This window comes from Tympanuchus pallidicinctus, unplaced genomic scaffold (assembly GCF_026119805.1).
Source record: "Tympanuchus pallidicinctus isolate F22 unplaced genomic scaffold, pur_lepc_1.0 scaffold16, whole genome shotgun sequence".
NCBI classification, from domain to species: Eukaryota; Metazoa; Chordata; class Aves; order Galliformes; family Phasianidae; genus Tympanuchus; species Tympanuchus pallidicinctus.
The window spans coordinates 7,296,237-7,316,531 of NW_026294679.1; the positions used below are offsets into that span (position 1 = coordinate 7,296,237).

At 40.7% G+C, this 20,295-nt stretch overlaps 1 protein-coding gene across 9 annotated transcripts in view; it reads right to left on the reverse strand.

The window, feature by feature from the left end:
* The window catches only part of ATRNL1 (attractin like 1), a 425,431-nt gene extending 406,791 nt beyond the window's left edge, over positions 1-18,640 (reverse strand). For 8 of the 9 annotated variants that reach the window (XR_008205315.1, XR_008205316.1, XM_052678077.1 and 5 more), the window contains exon 1: positions 18,086-18,640. Coding sequence is in view for 7 of the 9 variants with exons in the window: in XM_052678077.1 (XP_052534037.1) it covers positions 18,086-18,387 (302 nt within the window). In the remaining 2 variants the exon portion in view is untranslated. The remainder of the gene's footprint in view (positions 1-18,085) is intronic. The other variant, XM_052678074.1, reaches the window with a different exon arrangement.
* Positions 18,641-20,295: the final 1,655 nt, after the last annotated feature.

The window sequence follows — 20,295 nt, forward strand, 5'->3', positions numbered from 1 at the left end:
CAAGTAATTTTTCATTCTAATTAAATTAGATTTATGAAGTAATAGAAAATGATCTTGTTCTATTTACCTTAAAGCTAACAGGAATTTCCTTCCCACAAGGCAATTTTCAAGTCAGAATTACATTACCACCCTAACTCCAAGTAGGTACAAATCACCATAACCAGGGCAAGAAGTCTAAACAACACCTTGAATTACATCTTAAAAGATGAATTGACATGGTGTGATTATAATCACAGACATTGAAGATATCACAAAACAAAATAAAAGGTCACTGTGCAAAAGCAAGACAGTTGGAGAATATCAATTCAGTAGGAACAAAAGTCAGATAAGAGACTGTCCTACCAGATGGACAAATCTCTACACTGGAACACTGGGAAACACGAGATCTAAGACATTAACTTGCAAGTCATGCAGTAGGCACTTTAAGTTATGACATTTGTCATTTTCTAGCAAATATCGTACCTAAATTTAACACCAAATGAGAAGGAATTGCCCAGAGTTAATAGAAGCCATTACTCTCATTCTCATTATTCAATATTCATATTTCTAGATTAAACTATGGATGTGAGGAGAAAGTAGAATAAAATGCAACATAAATTTAATAACATCATATACCTTAATAAATCATCTAAGTTGTCCACAGTACTAGAAATCAATCTGCCGCTGTGCAAAGAACTAGGTGATGTCAATGCTTAACTAACAGAAAGAAGAACAAGATCTAGTAAACAGTCTTTAAAATCATGCTCTTAGAAGTGACAGGAATAACTTCAACTGGCCTGTTAGGGAAGAAAGACAATTGGAACAGGTGTAGAATAACTACATGCCACTAGTTACAGAGCCATAAAAAGGAAGAAATTATCATACAAGAGATGAGGCAGTAATAATATCAAAGCATAGGAAGCAGGAAACACAATAGAAAGATTAAAGTGGAACATGAACAGAGAGCACCATTTAACGACTAGAAGAAATAAGAGCCTGGTAAGAGGACACTTGCTTCTCCTAGCATAATGAAGTCCAAGGGAAAAATATGACACTCAATATAAAGAATACAATAGAAAAAGCAAATGGAAAGGGAAAAGGTTATCTTGCCTGGACACCATATGCTCACAAAATGAGGTATACCAAGTTGATAGCATGAACAAGTTTGTATTAACAGCCTGCATATTCATGAAGTCAGAAGAGGGAGATTCAGGATGAACTTTTGAACAAGTTTATTGTGTATTTAGTTATGAAATTCTACCACACCTTTTTAAAGAGTTTGGGTGCTTACGGATCATAAAAATTCTACTGAACCTTATTTTATTTAAGCCATACATTCAAAATCATTAAAGAACATTTTGAAATATTTGCTCAAATTTCAGATTTCTTCCCACTGGATTTGTTTGCAGAGTTTGGTTTGTTTATAAATATCTAACAGCCTCTCCATGTGAGCTGTTTGGGAGTATAACTAAGAACAGGAAAACTCTGCCACATATAGGTAACCAAGTGAAATAAAGGCTTCAACAAAATAGCATTTCTAGCTCTTTAGTCATGTTCTTACACACTTTTTAGGTCTCTACAAACAGTTGGTGCCTTTGCCCCTTAGAAGAGCACGTATGGAATAGAACAAGAATCCCAAAATGAGTGAGGTGTGGGGGAAACAAAGCAGAAGGAACGCTCTGCAGAGGTGTCAGCAGCCACAGATTTTGGTCATTGGCCAGTCAAACCACACAAAAGTGGGGCAACATCGTACCTGAAACGGGACAGGAGCAGTATTCAAACTGAAACTGGCAATCAGAACTTGGTCTTGCTGTCCAGCCCTGAGGACAGCTACCTCATTCTCTCCACACCACACAATGCAGCAACCCTGCAACAGCTTTCCGACCTGGACGTACTGGGCTTCATGAAGCTGGAGGTCAGGTGTACCCCCAACAGGTGCATCTACCTGCCAGATTCTTGAGATCATCAGTCAACGGATGATCTGGGAGCACAGCTCAAATGCAGTGGTGGCAATTTTGTTTTAAAACACAAGCACACACGGAGGAGATAACACTTATCCCATTCCTTCCCACTCCTCAGCAGTTCTGAGTTGACCACATTAATCCCAGTAGCACTGCCACTGGATTGCCACGTAGACTCCAGAAAATTCTGTTTTCAATAACATTCCTATATGCATATAAAGATATGCAAATAGTATACACTCACACACATATACCAATCTACCAGCTGCATAAATACTTCGCTTTAATATGCACGTCCTCACCTTTAAACTCACACAAATCCCAGTTGCTTTACAGACATGCCTTTTTAATTAATCCCAAATTACCCACCTTCTTAATTAATCCCAATTTACCAGAATGTTGAGAAGGCAGGCGAGTCATTAGAAAACTGAAGCACTTAAAGAGAAAAAAAAAAGAAAAGAAAGGTAATACTTCCAAAATGAGGCTTTGTAAAGAAGTTTCATGTTAAAATAAAAGCTCACATATTCAAGTGAAAGTACCTGACAATCTTAAATGATTACCTTTAAAAAAAAAAAAAAAAAAAAAAAGATGAACTGTAAGTTAACATATCAAGAGAACTAAGTGATTTTCATTTATTGCACAGTACTATATTAATTGTTAGTTGGAATTTCTAACATTTGGCCAAGCAGCATGCTAGGAAAACTGAACCATAATAGGGGCAGTCAAGAAACTTACAACATTTAGGTTCAATCAAATTTCACAGTTCTGATGTTTAATTTTCATTCTCCATGCTGACAGTGTTTTTAATAGTTTGTAAGGCCCAAACAAATGAGGAAACGCCGTACGAAAGAACTACTTGAAAATAAGAATTCCCTCAGAAAAACTAAGCATCACTCAGTATTTATCCACAGGAAGATGTAATATAGGAGGGGGAAAAAATTTACCTGAGATAGAGCAAACAACAGAAACAGGATACCTGAATCAAACATTCACATTTCATAATAAGGATTTTTAAGGATTTTTTTTCTCCTTTCTTCCAGAATAACCTTACATCGGAAGATCACACTTGTCCTGAACGTTTTTCCTTCTTTACTCTTTAGCATAAATTCAAAAAAGCAAAAATAATGGTCATGAGCTGCAGTATGGCTTTGTTCTTTTTTTCCTCAAGTGCCCATTCTGTTCGCAGGCAGGATTCTAATTTCTCTTCTGCATCCACACACAGTAACACTCCCATAAACTTCATCCTAGCAACCATTCTTACTTTTCTAAAAAAGCTATTGACAAGCATAAATTAAACATTTTTAAAGAGGATAAAGAATTTTACCTGAACAGAAACAAACATTTCCCTTTATTCACATGCCTAAACCATGCTTAATGGAAATGCTCCTTGGGACATTTCTAATGCCAGAAAAATATTTGTAACCACAGCCTAAGAGCAGACAGTTGAGTAATTATCTTTTTATCTGTGCACAACACTGATGTAAATATATCAAATAAGACTGCTTATAAATTGAAGACGTTCCCAACATGGAACAATACTTGAATAATTTGATTCCAAGCCTATCAGGAAGATTAATACAGCCCCCACCTTTCTTTAGATGAAAAGGATACTTCACCAAGGCACCTCCTACTTATATTATTTAAAAAAAAAAAAAAAAAAAAAAAAAAAAAAAACACCTTAAAAAGGGATGGCTGCACCATCCACCAGCCATGCAGACTTAAAATGTAAGGCACTAAATACCACAGGCATTGACTAGCTATGTCATTCTTCCCTACTGCTAAGCATAGAATAATGTTAGGCTAACACACATTTCACCATCTGCAAATGAAAGGTGTATTACTGCCATAAACACAATTTCAAGAGTCTCCATTCCATCACACAAATTTCCTTAGGCTTACTTTCAAATTAGACAAACATATTCTAAAAAGATCAATTACATCATCTTAAGGCTATAGCAATTGAGACTGAGTCCTGCAGTCTAACTGCAAATGAACAGTCATAATTCCTTGTTACACAGCAAATAATAATGCAGAAGTTGTATTCAAATTGTACAGTCACACCCAGGGATGCTTTCTGATGGTTTATATCTTCATGAAAAGCCTCTAAAAGAGACATTTCTCACCCTGTATTAATTAAAAGACCCAAATCCTATTCTGCACTCATATTTTGTTTTACTACAATACTTCCCTGTACTATGCAGTGACCTCTTTACAGAAAGTTTTTCACATCCACCCACCTAGAGCAAATACTTCTGTAAGTAGGCTGTACCTGTGAACCACAGTTTCTAGAAAACTACTTTCTGAAGTCTATCTATACCTACAAACACAGAATAAAATAAGATTCAAGATGACTGCTTATAAGAAAAAGTATAGCATTTCATAGAATCCCAGAACAGCCTGGGTTGAAAAGGACCACAGTGATCATCTAGTTCCAACCCCTCGCTGTGTGCAGGGTCGCCAGCCACCAGACCAGGCTGCCCAGAGCCACATCCAGCCTGGCCTTGAATGCCTCCAGGGATGGGGCATCCACAACCTCTTTGTTCCAGTGCATCACCACCCTCTGAGTATTTCTGACATGCAAACATTGCATCCACATGGCTATGTAATTCTCTGTTTCCTACATAAGTGAATAAGTTACACACCTGCATACACATCCTCCTAAATATCAGTGAACATGGATAAAAGTGCACTCCGACGCTTAAAAAAAAAAAAACCCACAAACTTCTGATAGCCTAAAGAAACAACTGTATCCTCCATAACTCTCATACCCCTATGAAAACCTACCCATAAGGGTTTGCAAAAGCAAGCAGGCTGGATGTATGCAGCCTGGAACTCAAGTCACTGTTGTAGAGTTGCACAGAACATCAGAACCAGCTTGTGCTCTTGAGTATGGGTACAAACAGAATTTGCACTGCTAGCACTTATTCAGCAGAATCCACAGCCTTCCCCATGCAGTAACAACCTCACACACATCGCAAACCTCTTGCCTGTGACTCAGGATAGGATTTTTCCTTTTCTCTTGTCCATTCTCCTACAGAACTGCTCACAAGACCTTTCAGATTAGGAGGCTTTGGAAACTTTTGATCATGTGTACCTTTAGCAAGAGAAAAGCAATAAGATGACAAGCAATCAATGAGAAAAGCTGTTCTTAAGTCTACACATGGTTGGATGGTTGCTTAAATGATAGAACGGCTTTATTTCCTGCTTGAGAGGTTTCAGTTTTTTCAAATATACTTCATAAAATACTCAACATACAGAAGATGAGTTTGCATAGCACAGTATCTTGTAGGTTGACATCTTCTTGGAAAGGCTCCTAAACACTTGTGCTCCACTGGGAAGAAGAAAATGATCATCAATTCCATACCTAGGAAATTCAGCGCAATTAAAAACAGGAAAGGAAAAGATGTTGCTTTTTCCTCACTAATCTGTAGTTTTTCAAACATAGGATACTTGAGGATTTCCTCCATCAACTAGTGTTCTTTCATTTAACACGGTATGCTTTCAAGTAGCACCAACCAGACTAACTGATACGATACACTGAAGTCTAAACCAGCAACAGCACAGCTGTGAGAACAACAGAGTATTTCCTCCACTCAAGATGTTGCACCGCTATGCTCACGCTTGCCAAGCTCAGCATATGTCAGGTTTGTCATTCTCCCATGCCTGAACGGTAATTTACCCCCCCCATCCAGTGAGTTACACAAAGAGAAGAAGGAATCTTCAAATTTGAAAGCTACAGTACAGATCAGAGTACTGCAGGTTGCTCCACACTTTCCTTGATCTTCATAGAGAAACAAACCAAATTTTAATTGTTGTATTTTAAAAAGGAGGAGCATGACTAATTGCATCCATCAGATACTTTGGTCTTCATTAGTAGATGGAAATTAAAATGGTCAAGTTTAATTAAGATAAAAATAAAGTGACTGGAGAACAGGTGATGTATGAGAGAACTACAGTAGACCCTTTACAAGAAGGAAATATCCTTAGACAAGAGCTTTAACTGCAATTAAAAATTATTATTATAACAATTGGGGGTTTTTTTGTTTGATTTTTTTTGTTGTTGTTGTTGTTGTTGTTTTTTTTTTTTTTAAATACAATCATTATTGAGTATGACCTCAAGGCAATAGAAATAAATAATACCAACTCAGAGGAAAAAGCTCCCAAATTGCATTTCAGTACAACCCTGGAAGCCTCCACCATTCTGAAAGAATCTAATATATACTGGTTCTGCTTTTAAGCCCAATTGCTACCTAAAAATGCAGCTGACTGACATTAGAAGCACTGAGTCTTAGAAGGAATATTCTGCTTATCTTCAGCTGCCTGTCACCTCTGAGTTTTTATATGAGATTTCTGAACGCACACAAGCCCCAAAAGCAGTAAGTGCACTTTAATGATGCATATAAAATCAGAAATAAAATAACCAAGCAATTATTGTGTTAGAAAACAGCTTTTGTGAACTGTTACATTAATACATTCAACTGCGGGTTGCACATTTTCCAAACATTGCTTCAAAAAAATAACAAAAATAAGAGGCCAGGTCAAGTACAAATTCAGTCCAGTTCCAACATCCTGGCTCATATGAATGGAGGACACCATCCAAGGTCAATTCTCTTTACCATCCCCTTAGCCACATGGACACTTATGTTTGCATTAACATAGGCCTAGACACACTGAACTGCTCCAGGATGCATTTGGAGCAGTCAGTCAAACATATCATCCTTTGCTATAGATCCAAACCTGAAAAAGAAGCTTCATATCACATACATCTGATAATGCTACATGTAAAAGGTACCTGAAATAAAACAAAGCATTTCTTGAAGTGAGGTCAGGGGCATAATCACAGAAAACTGTATAAACCCAAGTTCTGATTTCAATTCTGTCACTTATTAATTAACATTAAAAAAAAAAAAAAAACTACACAGCTTTGGTTTTTCTAAGCATAAAACAAATGGGAGAAACTAGCACCTATTCCTCAAAGCCATGGTGATAATCAGCTACTTAGTATTTAATTCAAGATACTAAGTACAATAGAGATGTGCCAAGATGAAGCACATCTTGAATATAGGTAGGGTTTGGATTCCCAGCCTCTCATAGCTATTCAGAAATTAAACTCTAGAAAAACTGTATCATATTCATTTCACAAATCACTCCTACAAAGTACTATTAAAAATGCCCATGTAAACAAAGTTTTAAACACAGGTGTTGTAGATTTAATACTTACATCACTTTAAGTTTTACATACCATCTGCAAAAGTACTTTTAAGCACAACTGCCTTAATGCTGTTACATCTGCTCACACAAATGCAGATGTGTATGTTTTCAAAACCAACCATCTGCTTCTGTATTTGTTCTTTTCCAAGAGCACCTTCCAGCTTCTGTCCCATGTTTGAAGTTATCCTCCAGGAGGTGCCTCAGCTGAATTTGATAGCCAACAAAACGTTTAGTGATACAAGAGAACTACCAAACCACACTGCTTAATTCAGTTACAACAGCTCTGTGATACTTCCTATGAAGCATGCAGTTCATTCCCTCTGGCACATTTTGTACATCCTTACATACATTTGATTATCAACTGTATCCATCCTCCAAGCTGTGTTTGCACACGCATAAACCTTAATAAGAGTTTTTCTGCATTTGTTTAGCTTTTGATTTCTTGTTTTGTTCCTCTGTGAGAAGTATGTTCTCTTATATACTCTACAGACTGTGGGAAGAAAATTAAGGAGTAAGCCACCTTAGAGCTGAATTAATGCTCTTTTCAGTTTTCCTAGTAAGGCTGGAATTCTAAGTCACTATTTCATATAAAAAGTCAGACTGGATAGAAGTTTGTACATTTTTTGAAAGCTAGGATACATACAAAGGAAATCATCTTTACTGCCTTTTACTCTTCACCACTATCTATTACAAAACGTGTTTAACTACAATATAAGTTGACTACAAAAGAAAATATTTTGCTAATCCTGCCTGTGCTCGGATGGCAAAGATAAAGAAAAAAAATTATATATATATATATATATATATGTGTGTGTGTGTGTGTGTGTGTGTGTGTATATATATATACACACACACATATAGATATATATATAGGAGCAGAAAGACAAACGTCATTGATATATATACAATATATCTATATCTATCTATCTATATATATCAATGACATGTTTGTCTTTCTGCTCCTTGGTGCCTCATTTTTGCTTTCACCTTGAACAGAAAGTATCTCTGGGGCTCATCAGACTGTATCAAGCTCTCCTCCCTGGCTTTTGACCAAGATCATTTCTGTTCACACTTTACTGCAGCAACTGGTTAAGTATATATTTTCATTTGCAGCACTTTTGATCCCTCTTCAGTCCAAGTTCCTACAACTCAATAATTACATGCCAACTTTACCCACGGTTTCACTGAAGGCAAATTGTTAGCCTTCAAAGAAAGTAACAGAGAAGAAACTGAAAATTCAAAAATATGACAATAATCAAACATCTATTCAAAAAAAATTAAGGTGCGTGTCTACAGTAAAAGTCTATTTAATTAAAGATGGTGGATCCAGATTCCTGATTCTGGAACAAATGCAAACATCCTGCAAACTGGAAGCCCACGGGTCTCTGACATCAATATAGGAATGTAAAATCCAATATAGATCATTTTTTTCATACAAGCAGAGTAACTTCAAAGTAGCTGCTAAGCAGTCCTGAGTATGACTGTATCTCTCAATATTTTAATAACATTTAATCCAAGGGTGGGAATTAAGTCCTTCTGGGCGTTTCCATCTTAACTATAAGATTATCAGTGGCTTGGATAATGTACAAACTGCTTTTGCAGAGATTCTCTTATTCTAGAGAATTTTCTTCAAACATTCTGCAATAATACAGACCAGTTCCAAGTTGGTCTTAGGTCCCTCTGACCTAATGAGAAAGCTATTTGACACATATTTGAGATGCACAGTACAATTTGGACAGGAGTAGTTCATGCCATAGTATTTATTACATTCTAGGAAGAAATGCATTCTCAATCTACTAAAAATCATATCTAGTTCGTGAGCTGTCCCCCATCATTACAGTCACGAATCACCTGAAGTCTTCAACCTTACAGGAAGTGCTTATTTCCTTTTAACAGATGAGTCACTGAAGCACAGAAATTAAGTACCAACTCCATAGGAAATTCAGATGCCAAATGTCATTTTTGGTGCCTGCATCCAAACTTGAAGTCATTCAGTACCTACTTAATTGTCAGGTAATCCACAAATACAAATTGCTCCCTACCTAAATAAGGTTTTCCAAGTGTACACTGCTTAAAACTTGCAGTGAGCAGTGCCTCTCCCTCTGCAGCTTGCCACCAGCTCAACTCTTGTGCTTGCTCGTTAGGCTTTTAATAACATATAGGGCAACCTCAATTCCTACTTTGAGAATTCCCACAGCTCACCCACCTCACATGAAGGCATGAAGGCACTCACTTATAGCTTACAGCTGTCTCTTAATCCAGTTAATCAGTAGAGGCCACTGCAGTGCCCAGACTTCCCGTGTTTCACTCCTCCTTACATCAACTCTGAAGCACGTTTTCCAAGACCAGACCATGCAGCTCCTTGTAATTTCCACAAACACCAACAGAAAATTATTCTTCAATACTGCCTGAGATTTCCAGTGCATTTTCTCCACTGTCTACACAGCAGCATCTTAAACTAAGCTTTTTTCCACCAGCACTTCAGTCAGTACATGGAAGAATATCATATTAGCTCCTACCTTTCCCACCCACATTTTGAAACCAATAAACTAATACCAGTGTAAGATGGAATCAGAGGAGGAATCTCACAAACTACTCATTTGCATTTTTAAAGGATGATGAATTGTAGCGATGCATCCCAAAAACATGTTCTTTTTTGTTAGAGAAAGTAAGAGATGCATAGCATGAGACCATATATGTGCCAAACTGAATCAGGAATGAATGCTTATACAAGATACAGCTTTTAATAATATTTATGGACAGCTTTACACATCTATGCAACACAAGTGAGCCTTTACATGGGAATGGCAAGCAGGCATTGGGGCTGACATGGTCATCAGCCCTCAAGCTGTGGAGCACTCAGTCTGGAGACAAAGCAGGCTCCAAAATCCATGAGCCCTTTGCCTAGGAGTGCCTTCCCTTCTTCCCTCTCAGTGAGGAAAAGGTGATTGTTCTCAGCTACTCGGGAAACTTAAACCTGTTATGCTGAAGGCTCTGCAATGAAAGCAAGACTCAAAGCACAACAAAATTGGTCAATCCAATGAGACAAAATAACAATAAGAACAAACTAAGGCAGTTTTCCTGGATTTAGAAGGATTACATGTTTATTTTGTGGGTTTTAGAAAATGCTGAGGAAAACTAAAAGAAGATTTTTGAGATGTCTGTAATGGGCTTTCAGTGACTGGAAGTACTGTCAGATGCTTTTCTAAACTGTGTGTTCTGCTTCAACAGGAGCTAACTCAGAATTACCCTACTGCCTACACAACACAAGCTGCCAGAACAGGCAGTTTCTGGTATTGTACACAAAAACCTGCGGATAACTTTCAAATATGAAATATTAAGCAACAACAAAACACACATCCTACTAAAAGCCTTTTTCTTCAATGTTCAGAAAGACAGTTCCTCTCAATAAACACTTCCCAGTGCAGATAGTTTAATTTACAGGAGAAGTTTAGCACACTTATGCGGCTTATGCATCTACATTTTAAAGACAGTATTCCTTAAATTGGAAATCGTATCAACTACCACTGTATTTTAAAGTTTTAATGCACAGAGTAACTCACACTGGAACAATTATTTTTCAGGGCATCACCTCAAACTCAATTTTAAGCAAAACAATGATCACATCTGACATAAAATCATAATGACCTATACATTCTCAGTAGTTTAATTACACCAATATTCACATGCTGGCTTATAACAAGACAATTCATAGGTGTAAATTCTTACACACAATTCCACTGGCTTCAGAGAGACTAATTGTGTGCATGCCTTGAATTAATACAGGTCATGCTGATGACAAAGGCTGTTTGGCAACTGATAGGCTGACTCAGGATTTCACTATGTGTAATAGAAGCCAGCTTAATGAGAACATCATTCCACATTAAAATTAAGGCGAAGGAACTCTATGATATGTAGAAGGAAGGTTCCTTTTCCTATCCACATCTATAGCTCCCCTGGGTCAGTATGAAACTGGTAATCGGGCTAGCTCACAAAAAAATAAAAAGACTGGTCAGTGGGAAAGAGATTTTGCCATTGATACATTTCAGCTGCTAATGCTTACATAAGAAGCAGAAAGACACCTTTAAAGATAAGCACGAAGGATAAAGCACCTGAGGCTAAGAGCAAAATTGTAACTTTTTTTTTTTTTCCTACAGATCATTTCTTCAGCAACTTTTGTTTCTGCTTACAGTCTGCGATTTAAGGACACTGCTTGTGCAAGTCTTTCTGCAGACAACAGAATCCAGAAACTTTTGTAGGTGCTCTGAGAACACGCAGGAGGTAATTCAGAAGTGCAGTAAGAGCCTGTCTGAAGGTGATGCACTCAGAGGAGCTCACCTAACTGCTATGGTCCATATGACAGAACGACAGAAACTTGCAGGTTACCAAATAAACAAAGAACTGTCTGATTACAGTTTTGTTTTGTTTTTAAAGACCACATTTAAGTCAGCTGGGTATTTCCTCTCATTCAGTTAATTAAGAACTCAAAAGGAAGAGTTAATGCATGTATGGTCTTTGATTCTAATGTTCTTCTACATATCGGTATACAAAATAAGCCTAGAAAAGGGGAAACTTCTGATCCAACCTCAGGGAAACATCCCCCCTCCCCAGAGAGGTCATCCTGAGACTCACAAAATTAATGAAACCTGTTTTCCTGTAACACTCAGTCTGAAGATTGATCGACTTTAACATCTAAATACACAGACACTGTGACTGCAGCTTTTCCTGCTCTTGGGCCACTCGTAATGGTTCTCTTCCTGAATTCCCCAGAGTCTTGTAACTCAACTCACTCAATCTTCCCCACTCCCTTCTGTTCTAACTCCAATTGTCATGAAAACTGTAACTGACAAATAAACTCCAAGGTATACAACAGGAGGAAGGAGTAGATGCACAAGATCGTATCAAAAGTTTCATTCCTTTTGTAGGTCATTATAAATAAGTAAATTATGAGAATAACCAAGTTGTTGAGCAAAGAAATGTAGATGATAGTGTGGGTATAGGGTAAGAGATTTACGGGACAAAATAAATCCACATCAAGTCTGCACTGTTAAACAGGACACGTGAATTGTAGTGTCCTCCCAGACACTGCACAGAAGTAAGCATGTAGACTCATATTCTGCCATACAGTTATGAAAAGTAGACTCAATGTTGTATATGCAGAGTTCAGCTAAGTCTGAAATTAGAAAATTAAATAGCAGAAGCACTGCCTTTATATATTTTCTAACAATCATCAGGTTCAATACTGAACTTCAACAGCATGGCCATAATCATAATGGGTTTTGCTCATACTTACTTTATACTTCCGTGCATATCCTGTGGCAACAAGCTCTATAATTTCATTATGTAGCACAGGAAGAGCTTCCATTGTTATTTTAAGCTTTCCACCAGTTCTGATGCTGTAAAACATAGCTGAAAATATGCCCTGTTGTGCTTCCCCGTTAGCTATGATTTTACATACCTAATTGCACTATAACTGCAGTAGGGAAAAGAGCCATCTTACCATACCCTTAAATATTCCTGAAGTGTGACGGCAAATATAGTCAAAGAGCTGCCCAGAACAGCAGGCGTTACCAAGGCAAAGTATTTCTCTCTTTCCATCTTATAGATACACCCGAAATAATTGATCTCCTTTTAGTGATACTATCTCACATGAATACATAATAAAAAGAGGCACTGAAAGCAAGAGACAAATCGAATGCAAGGACCAGTTCAAACAGCTCTCTTAACACCACTGTATCAAGGAAAAGTCCTGCTGTCTTTCCCACAACAAATAGGTGTCTCTGATGAACTTCCTCACCCCAGGAAAGGGATTAACAAGAAATGTTTACCTCTGCACAGAAACACAAAGCACAATCATTGGCAAGATAGCATCGTACAGAGTTGAAGAAATGCAAACTAACTTTAAGGAAACAAAATTCGATACATAAGATCAGGGATTTTCTTTTCCAGAAAACATGAATTCCAATTACTTCTGCTGTTACAATGCACTTCGGTAAGATGTTGGTCTTTAATGAAGACATCTGTCCTTAACCAGCCTCTTATTCCTCACTGAGCAGAGCAAAATGTTGCTTTTACATATTGTTATACTTTTCTGCGTAAGGAAACATCAGCACAGCCTGTGAGGCACTGCAGAGAAAGCACACACTAGTGACAAAGCCCTGCTAATTACAGCAAGCAATACACAGATTATTCACTAATTTATGTCTAGGACTCAGCATTTGTTAAGACAAATCATTTTAGCTCTACTTCTACACTGCTAAATACCTCCAACAGCAGACTGTCCCTCAGCAAGGGGATCGAGGCCAAGTTTCCAGCTGAAGAGTTTCAGCTGCAGACAGAGCTCACTGGAAGAGCAGGAGCTGATTGTACCATAGAAGCATTTCCCTTACCATCACTCTAAGTGGAAGTTGCAGTCATTTTGTTTCATACAGATTCACCATAACAAGGTCAGGTTCTGAACATAGAGTTATTATAATTTAATAAAGCTTCATTAGAAATGCTACGGCTTATTTGGTATCGAATGGTAGGAAACACAAACATAGCCACTAGTGCCGCCACTGCAGTAGGCCACAGAGAGGCACAGGGGTCACAAGCAGGTGGAAAGTGTGAGAAATACAATCTTCAAACGAAGCAGAGCAAAACCAAGGCATTACTACATGGCCACTGTGTAGTAACAAAGCACAACCTCTCACCCAGGCTTCCTATAACATGCATCTAAACCACAACATTTGGACCTCCCTAAAGAAAGCGATAGAAGGAAAACAGCAACAGAAAGATGGGAAATCAAGCACAAGCTTAAAGTCCGGACTGACCGCAGTGTGTCAAACCAGTTTTCATCTGCAACATTAAAATTACAGCTGCCAAGATTACAGAACACGGATTTCTGTTCTGATGGATCTGACAACTGTTGGCAATTTCATTAGGAAGAGAGCAGCTACTAAACACTAGCTTGGGATTAACATACTTAGGATTTTTGGTTTGGTTGGTTTGGGATTTGTTTTAAACAACAGGTCTCAAAAGTGGAGAAGTTTGCACAGTGAACTAGTATCCCACCTGCAGGTTTCTTGCATGCTTGAATTTAATAATCACTGTATATAGTCTTTAGAATGCGATCAGGTGCAAAGAGAGAAGTGCTTTCCAATTTCAGCATTGAAATGCCATCATTTCAAACAGAACGTATGCCATTGAAATTATTTTTGTTTACATAACGATGCAGGTAAAATTCAAGTAATGTGAAGATTATAGTGATTAGGGACAGCCACATTTAGTCATAGAAACTTCTACAGAACATGACTGCTAAAAATATTTGATCACACTGAAGTACAACTAGATGAAAATAAAACTCAATGTATCTACGCTTGTGTTTTTCCTTGACATCTTTGGAGCTATAGATTCGAGGCTCCCTGCTATAAGAACAGACCCTGCTGCCCCTTTAGCTTTCTTATCTTACCTATCTCCCAAGTACACAAACAGAATTTCTCACTTTTTCTAATATCTAAATTTCTCTTCTCCATTTTGGTTCAGAAAAAGATTTTCATCCTATCTGAATATAAGGCAGTGGAAAGTACAGCAGAGAAGGAACTAGACGCAAACGGCCTTCAGACAGCCATTTTGGCCAGACAGTAGTTTACCACCAAGCAGAACTGAGGCTCATGCTGGGAGATGACTGACACAGCTGTGAATGCAACAGTGAGAGCAGCAGCACCGCTCTGTTTTCACAACACAAATTTTACAATGTAAGGAGTAAATAACAATGCTGATAAATACAAGTAGTGTAACAGTGCTAAAGAATCTTTTCACCTATTTCCCCCTGCTCCCATTCCCTCCCCCCCCACACCCCCCCCCCCATCCACTCCTCCTTCATCCATTTTGCAAAGTACTCTGCTCACTCAGTAGATCTTCTACAGGGAAAAGGCAAGGTTACCATAGTACTGTCCATTAGCTTTGACACTTCCTTACTAAGATTGATCAATTATTTTTGATGTCTCTCTACTATGCTGTTATTTCCCAATCCAGAAAAGTAATAAAACTGAAAATATTACTCATCTCTCACAAAAGAATTAATGGTCCCAAGATACCCCTAGGTAGTATTTCTCCTGCAGTAATGTTTCTCTTGCTTGCTAATGCAACTCCCTCACTCCCAGAAGAGGGAAAATAACCACATTTGATTTATACAAAGAATAAAGATCCCTTTATTTTGGTACGTTTCAAGCTTGCCCTTAAGCCTTTTTTCTCAGATAATTTGGTGACAGAAAACTGGCTTCACACCTGCCTGATTTAGGTCATTAAAAGCTCATTTTTAAATTTAACATAAGACAGGCACACACAGCAACTTTGAACTGCTGAACTTTGAAATACTATAAACATTTAGATTGTAAAAGTTCCTATTAACATTCTTACACATCACACTTTATAATCCATGTTAATTTTTAATGCAGTTATAATAGCCAAACACACTTTTCAATCTTTCTGTTATTTTAAAACATTCTTCATAATAGCTCTTACCGTAAGAAACGGCTACTCCATGGTGATACAATTCCAACATGACTGGTCAAATAAGAGTACTACCATCACAAAAACCCAACCATGGCAATCCGTGTATAAAGCAGATAGTCACGCTTCACAGACAAGAGGAACAACATACTAAACTTCCATAATAATAAATCAAACAACTACGAATAACTGCAGAAGTCAGAAAGATCCTCAGTCAGCTGGTCCTAAAGTAATCTAACATTCATTTTCCAACTGTTGTGTAAATACACTCAGCTCATCACCCATTCAGCACTCTTCTGAGTTTTGGCAATTCAACGCAGAGCCACTCTGAGCTGCTGCTTGCATTGCAACAGCCATGACCATATTTCATAGCGTCAGGGTTTGGAAAACGTTAGAACTCAGAATGCTTATTTTCATTATAGAGTACATTTCGCTTCTAAGATTAAAGATGAGCTATCGAAGATACACTACTACTGAGAAAGCCCTCAGCAAATTAAAAAAAAAAGGAGGGGAGAGGTGGGGGAGGGGGGTGCAGGGAACTCCAACATAACTGCAAAAGCTCACATCTGTGACAAAAACCATAACACGAGCATCACAGCCATTTCTGAAGCTAATCATGCAAGAACACAGAGGAGCTAATAAAAAAAGAATCTATTCTGATTTCACCAAAACTCCCAGAGGCACATCGATTAACCACTGCATTAGCCAAGCTCAGAAGAGATGCCCTTTCAACACTCAGGCAGAACTTCCTCTAGGTGGGGATGGATTATTAACTTTCCACCAGAAGCGAGCAAAGAAAATGTAACCACTGTGCCTCCACTCATTGAATTCTTCACCTGACAAACACAATGAGCATAAAGAAACATAAATGCTGTAACAAGTAATGAAGGATATGCATGTGAGGGCTCACTAAAGGCTCCAGTAACCATTCACAAAACACACTGACAAGCTTTGAAATTGAGGAGATGAAAATTTCCTTCAGCCCTTACAGTATTAGGGTCTGTAGTGCCGGGTGCCAAGGTAGAGGATCTGAGTAATCTCTTTAAAGGAAGGAAATACCTGCTCTGCCAGTCTGCTGCAGATCATCACGCACAAAGACGATTCACCTGGGCCTCTACTCACCCAATCCCCACAGCAATCCTCCCCTCGTGCCAGGGCACAGAGCAGACACCAGCCCCAAAGCCTCAATGCACGGAGGTAGCCGATGACCAACTCTGAAACAGTGTTATTGAATTCATCTGCAGACAGGATTCATTGTATTGCCTCACATTTCACCTACAACCGGGTTTCACAGAGAGAGGCATTACGCTGGGAGTATTTGGTGGGTTTTTTTGCAACACGTGCCTCACTTCAGCTGCACGTCTGGTTGTCAGCTGCTCCCCAACTCCCCATGCTAACAAGTCACTCGATTCACTTTTTGCTTACTTAGGACTGAGAGAATAAATACGCAAATAGTTAGAAGATGCACGAATTACATGGCTTAACTTTAGTAGTTGGAAGCACAGTTTAAAACAGATAATTATGGATGCTTTTAACCTTAAAGTGCTTTGCAAGGAGTACTTGCAAGGATAAAATCTGAGTTCCATAAGATGCAGCCTCACCAGTATTTTTCTTTTAGCTAGATATTAAACACTTCCCAGCTGTATATGTCAATACAGTTAATAAGCAAGAGCTCCTGCTTTTCTAGCTTTAAGGAGGCGTTCTACAAGGGAATGAAATGCAGTGTCCTGTCCAAGGTTATACAGAGAAATAACAGCAAACTGTTACCTCCAGCAGTGCTCCTCGCTGCCAGCCCTTACCCTGACACCAAAGGGGGTGGGGGGAAGTGACAGCCCTATAAATTAACTTTTCTCTCCAACCACACATAGAAAAGCAAGTGTCAGTGTGTGGCTCTGATCAATGGCTCCATTTCACATTCACTTTTTGAGAATAAAAGCTAGATCCAGCACCACCAACCACTACTTTATGTTTACTTCACTGCTTCCTCTCCTCTAAACCTCATCGTGGTTGATGCAGATTTCTCTAACAGTTATATTTATGTCATTCTGGACGTGCCCTAACTTGGGTTAAACACTTGTAAGAAAGGGTGCACGCAACGAGCAAGAGACTGTCACTCTCCATAAGGCAAAAGTCACCAGTAATTTTCGCTCACTGGGCCATTGGGCAATCTCATGAGGTGCCCATGTCATTTCCATGACACTTCCAGAAGGGACAGCAGCGACACAGCTTTAGGCCGACTGCTGGGCTCCCACTGAGAGCAGCGGTAACCGCGTCCTGCATTCTCTGAAGGAGGGAGCAGGAGAGCTATTTCATCCCCAACTTCTGTCACATCTTTCCATCACACGTGAACAAAATCACAGAAAATAATTATAAAGAAAATAAAATAGGAAAAGCGTGAGCACCGATCTCAAAAGAGGAAGCGGCAATAAGCAGAGACTTACTTGAACCTGCCCTGGCAGTGCTGGCACTGATCTCCCACCCAGCCCTGGTCGCAGACGCAGGTAGAGTTGACACAGTGCCCCGAGAAGCAGGAGATCTTGTCGCAGGACTTGGACTGGGACACCTGGGCATAGAGGGCCAGGTAGAGGAATCCGTAGAAGAACAGCCAGCTGTTGACGTCCAGCAGAGCGGAGAAGCAGCAACAGCAGGCGGAGGGGAAAGGTCTCCAGGCGCCCAGGGGAGGAGGGGCGGCCCCAGCTTTGCTCAGGGCGCTGCCCGGCTCCGCGCTGCCCGCGGGGGCCATGGGCCAAGAGCCGGGAGCTTCCCGAGAGGAGAAATAATCCAGCCGGCGAGATTCAAACCCGCCGCTTCCCTCCGGCCTTCCTCCGCTCCCTCCTCCCGACCCCACCGCCGGCTCCTCACTCCCGAGGGGAAGCCCGGCAGCCCACGGCCATCCGCCCCTTCTCTTCTTCGTCCTCCTCGGGGCTCATCGCTCTTCTTCCATGGAGGAGGAGAGCTGCCTCTTGACCTTGCGCTTTCTCCTCGCAAGACGCGTCCCTCCCCCGCGCGCACACACCGCCCTCGCGCCGGCACCCCGCGCTCCCCCTCTCCTTTGTAGCCCCGCCGCACACACGCAGCAGCGGCAGGAGGAGCGCGGGAGGCGGGGGCCGCCGCCGTCCTCCTCGTCAGTCAGCGAGGGCGGCCGGGCCCGGAGCCGCTACGGCATCCCGCACGGCGCGGGGGGGATGGGGAGGGGGGGCGGGGGGTCGGGAGGGACAGAGGGGCTCTTCTGCCCGCTCCGATAGCAGCCCTAGAGGGGCAGAGCGGCGGGAGAGAAGGGTTAGCAGCCGCGCCGCGTCCCGGCTGACAGCTTCCAAGCAGCCATTTTTAAAGGCTAATTGTAATCCCCTCTCCGCGCCGCCCGCTCGCTCTGCCGCCCCCCCTTCACCTCCCCCCGCTCTGCTTGGAGCCGTCCCTCGGCCGAGCCTTTAGCGGGAGGGAAGGAGGGAGGGAGCTGGGAGCCCGGCGGCAGCCACCTGCGTGCTGCAACGGGGGTGCGAGACACCGCGTGCCCCCCCAGCGCACACGCACACTCAGACCGCACGAAGCCGGCGGGACCTTTAAGGCCGCGGGTCGGTCGGCAGCGCCGCTTGCAGCTTTGTTCCCGCGTGGCTTCGTGGGGGGTTGGCTGCGCTCTGCAGGGGCCGAGGGGCGGGAAGGGAGGGCACGAGGCCTGCTGCGTTCTGCCCGCGCGCCCCGGGCCGCCCCGCCAGCGTCTGCTCGGCATTGGCCCCTCGCCCTGCAAAGTTCAGAGGCGGTTTTCTTTAAAACCGTGGCGGGCAGTGCTGGAAGAGATGCCGCAGCTTGCCGTGACAACCCTGCCTTCCTAGCAGTTACTCCATCTTCGCGTTTCGCAGTTGAAATCAAGGCATTGCCTTCCACCCTGAGCCTGTTGTGTGGTCGTAAAAGTTCCCAGATCAATACTAAAGTAATAATTGTAATAAAGTTGTCTGAAATGTCCTTTTTTTTCCCCTGCAAAATGTGCCATACATGGCCTGCTTTTTTCAGCTTTGCTGTAATGTGCTTTCATTTCACAGTCAGAAAACAATCCTGAGCCCTGCTGGCAAGCAGTTAGGAATATAGCAGCAACTGAAACTTTCTCTTAACACTTAATTAGAAAATTTATAACAGGATATCTTCATTCCAAGAATATAAGGGAAAGGTAATTAATTTTCTCTCCTGTTAGTATTTAAAACCAGATAGGTCTGAAGTGCCCCTAATTGGACCGTTCTCCAGATTGACTGTTCCCAGATTCCACAGGCCTCTTGCCCGTGTGGAGGAACTGCTTGCATGGCTTTGGTGCAAAATCGATGTCATTACTCTATCAGTTCTACAGAAGGGAGCACAACAGTACCTATCAGTATCTATTTGCATTTTTACACAGTGTGAGAGTCTAACGAAAGCTAAGTGCAATACAATCACTCAGAGAACTTTGTCGTATGCACTTTGCAGTCTTAATTAAGGGAATACCTGAAAATTTGTGCTTGTGGAAAGCAGAGGTGAATAGTGATTCATCCAGTTGCCTTGCAAAGGCTGTCAGGAGCACCACAGCCGCTCTCAATCCAGGAGTCTGTACATTGTCTTCCTAACAGAGCTTATATAGATCACTGCATTGTTCTGGATCAGACTGATTTCTCAGCTATTAGGGATC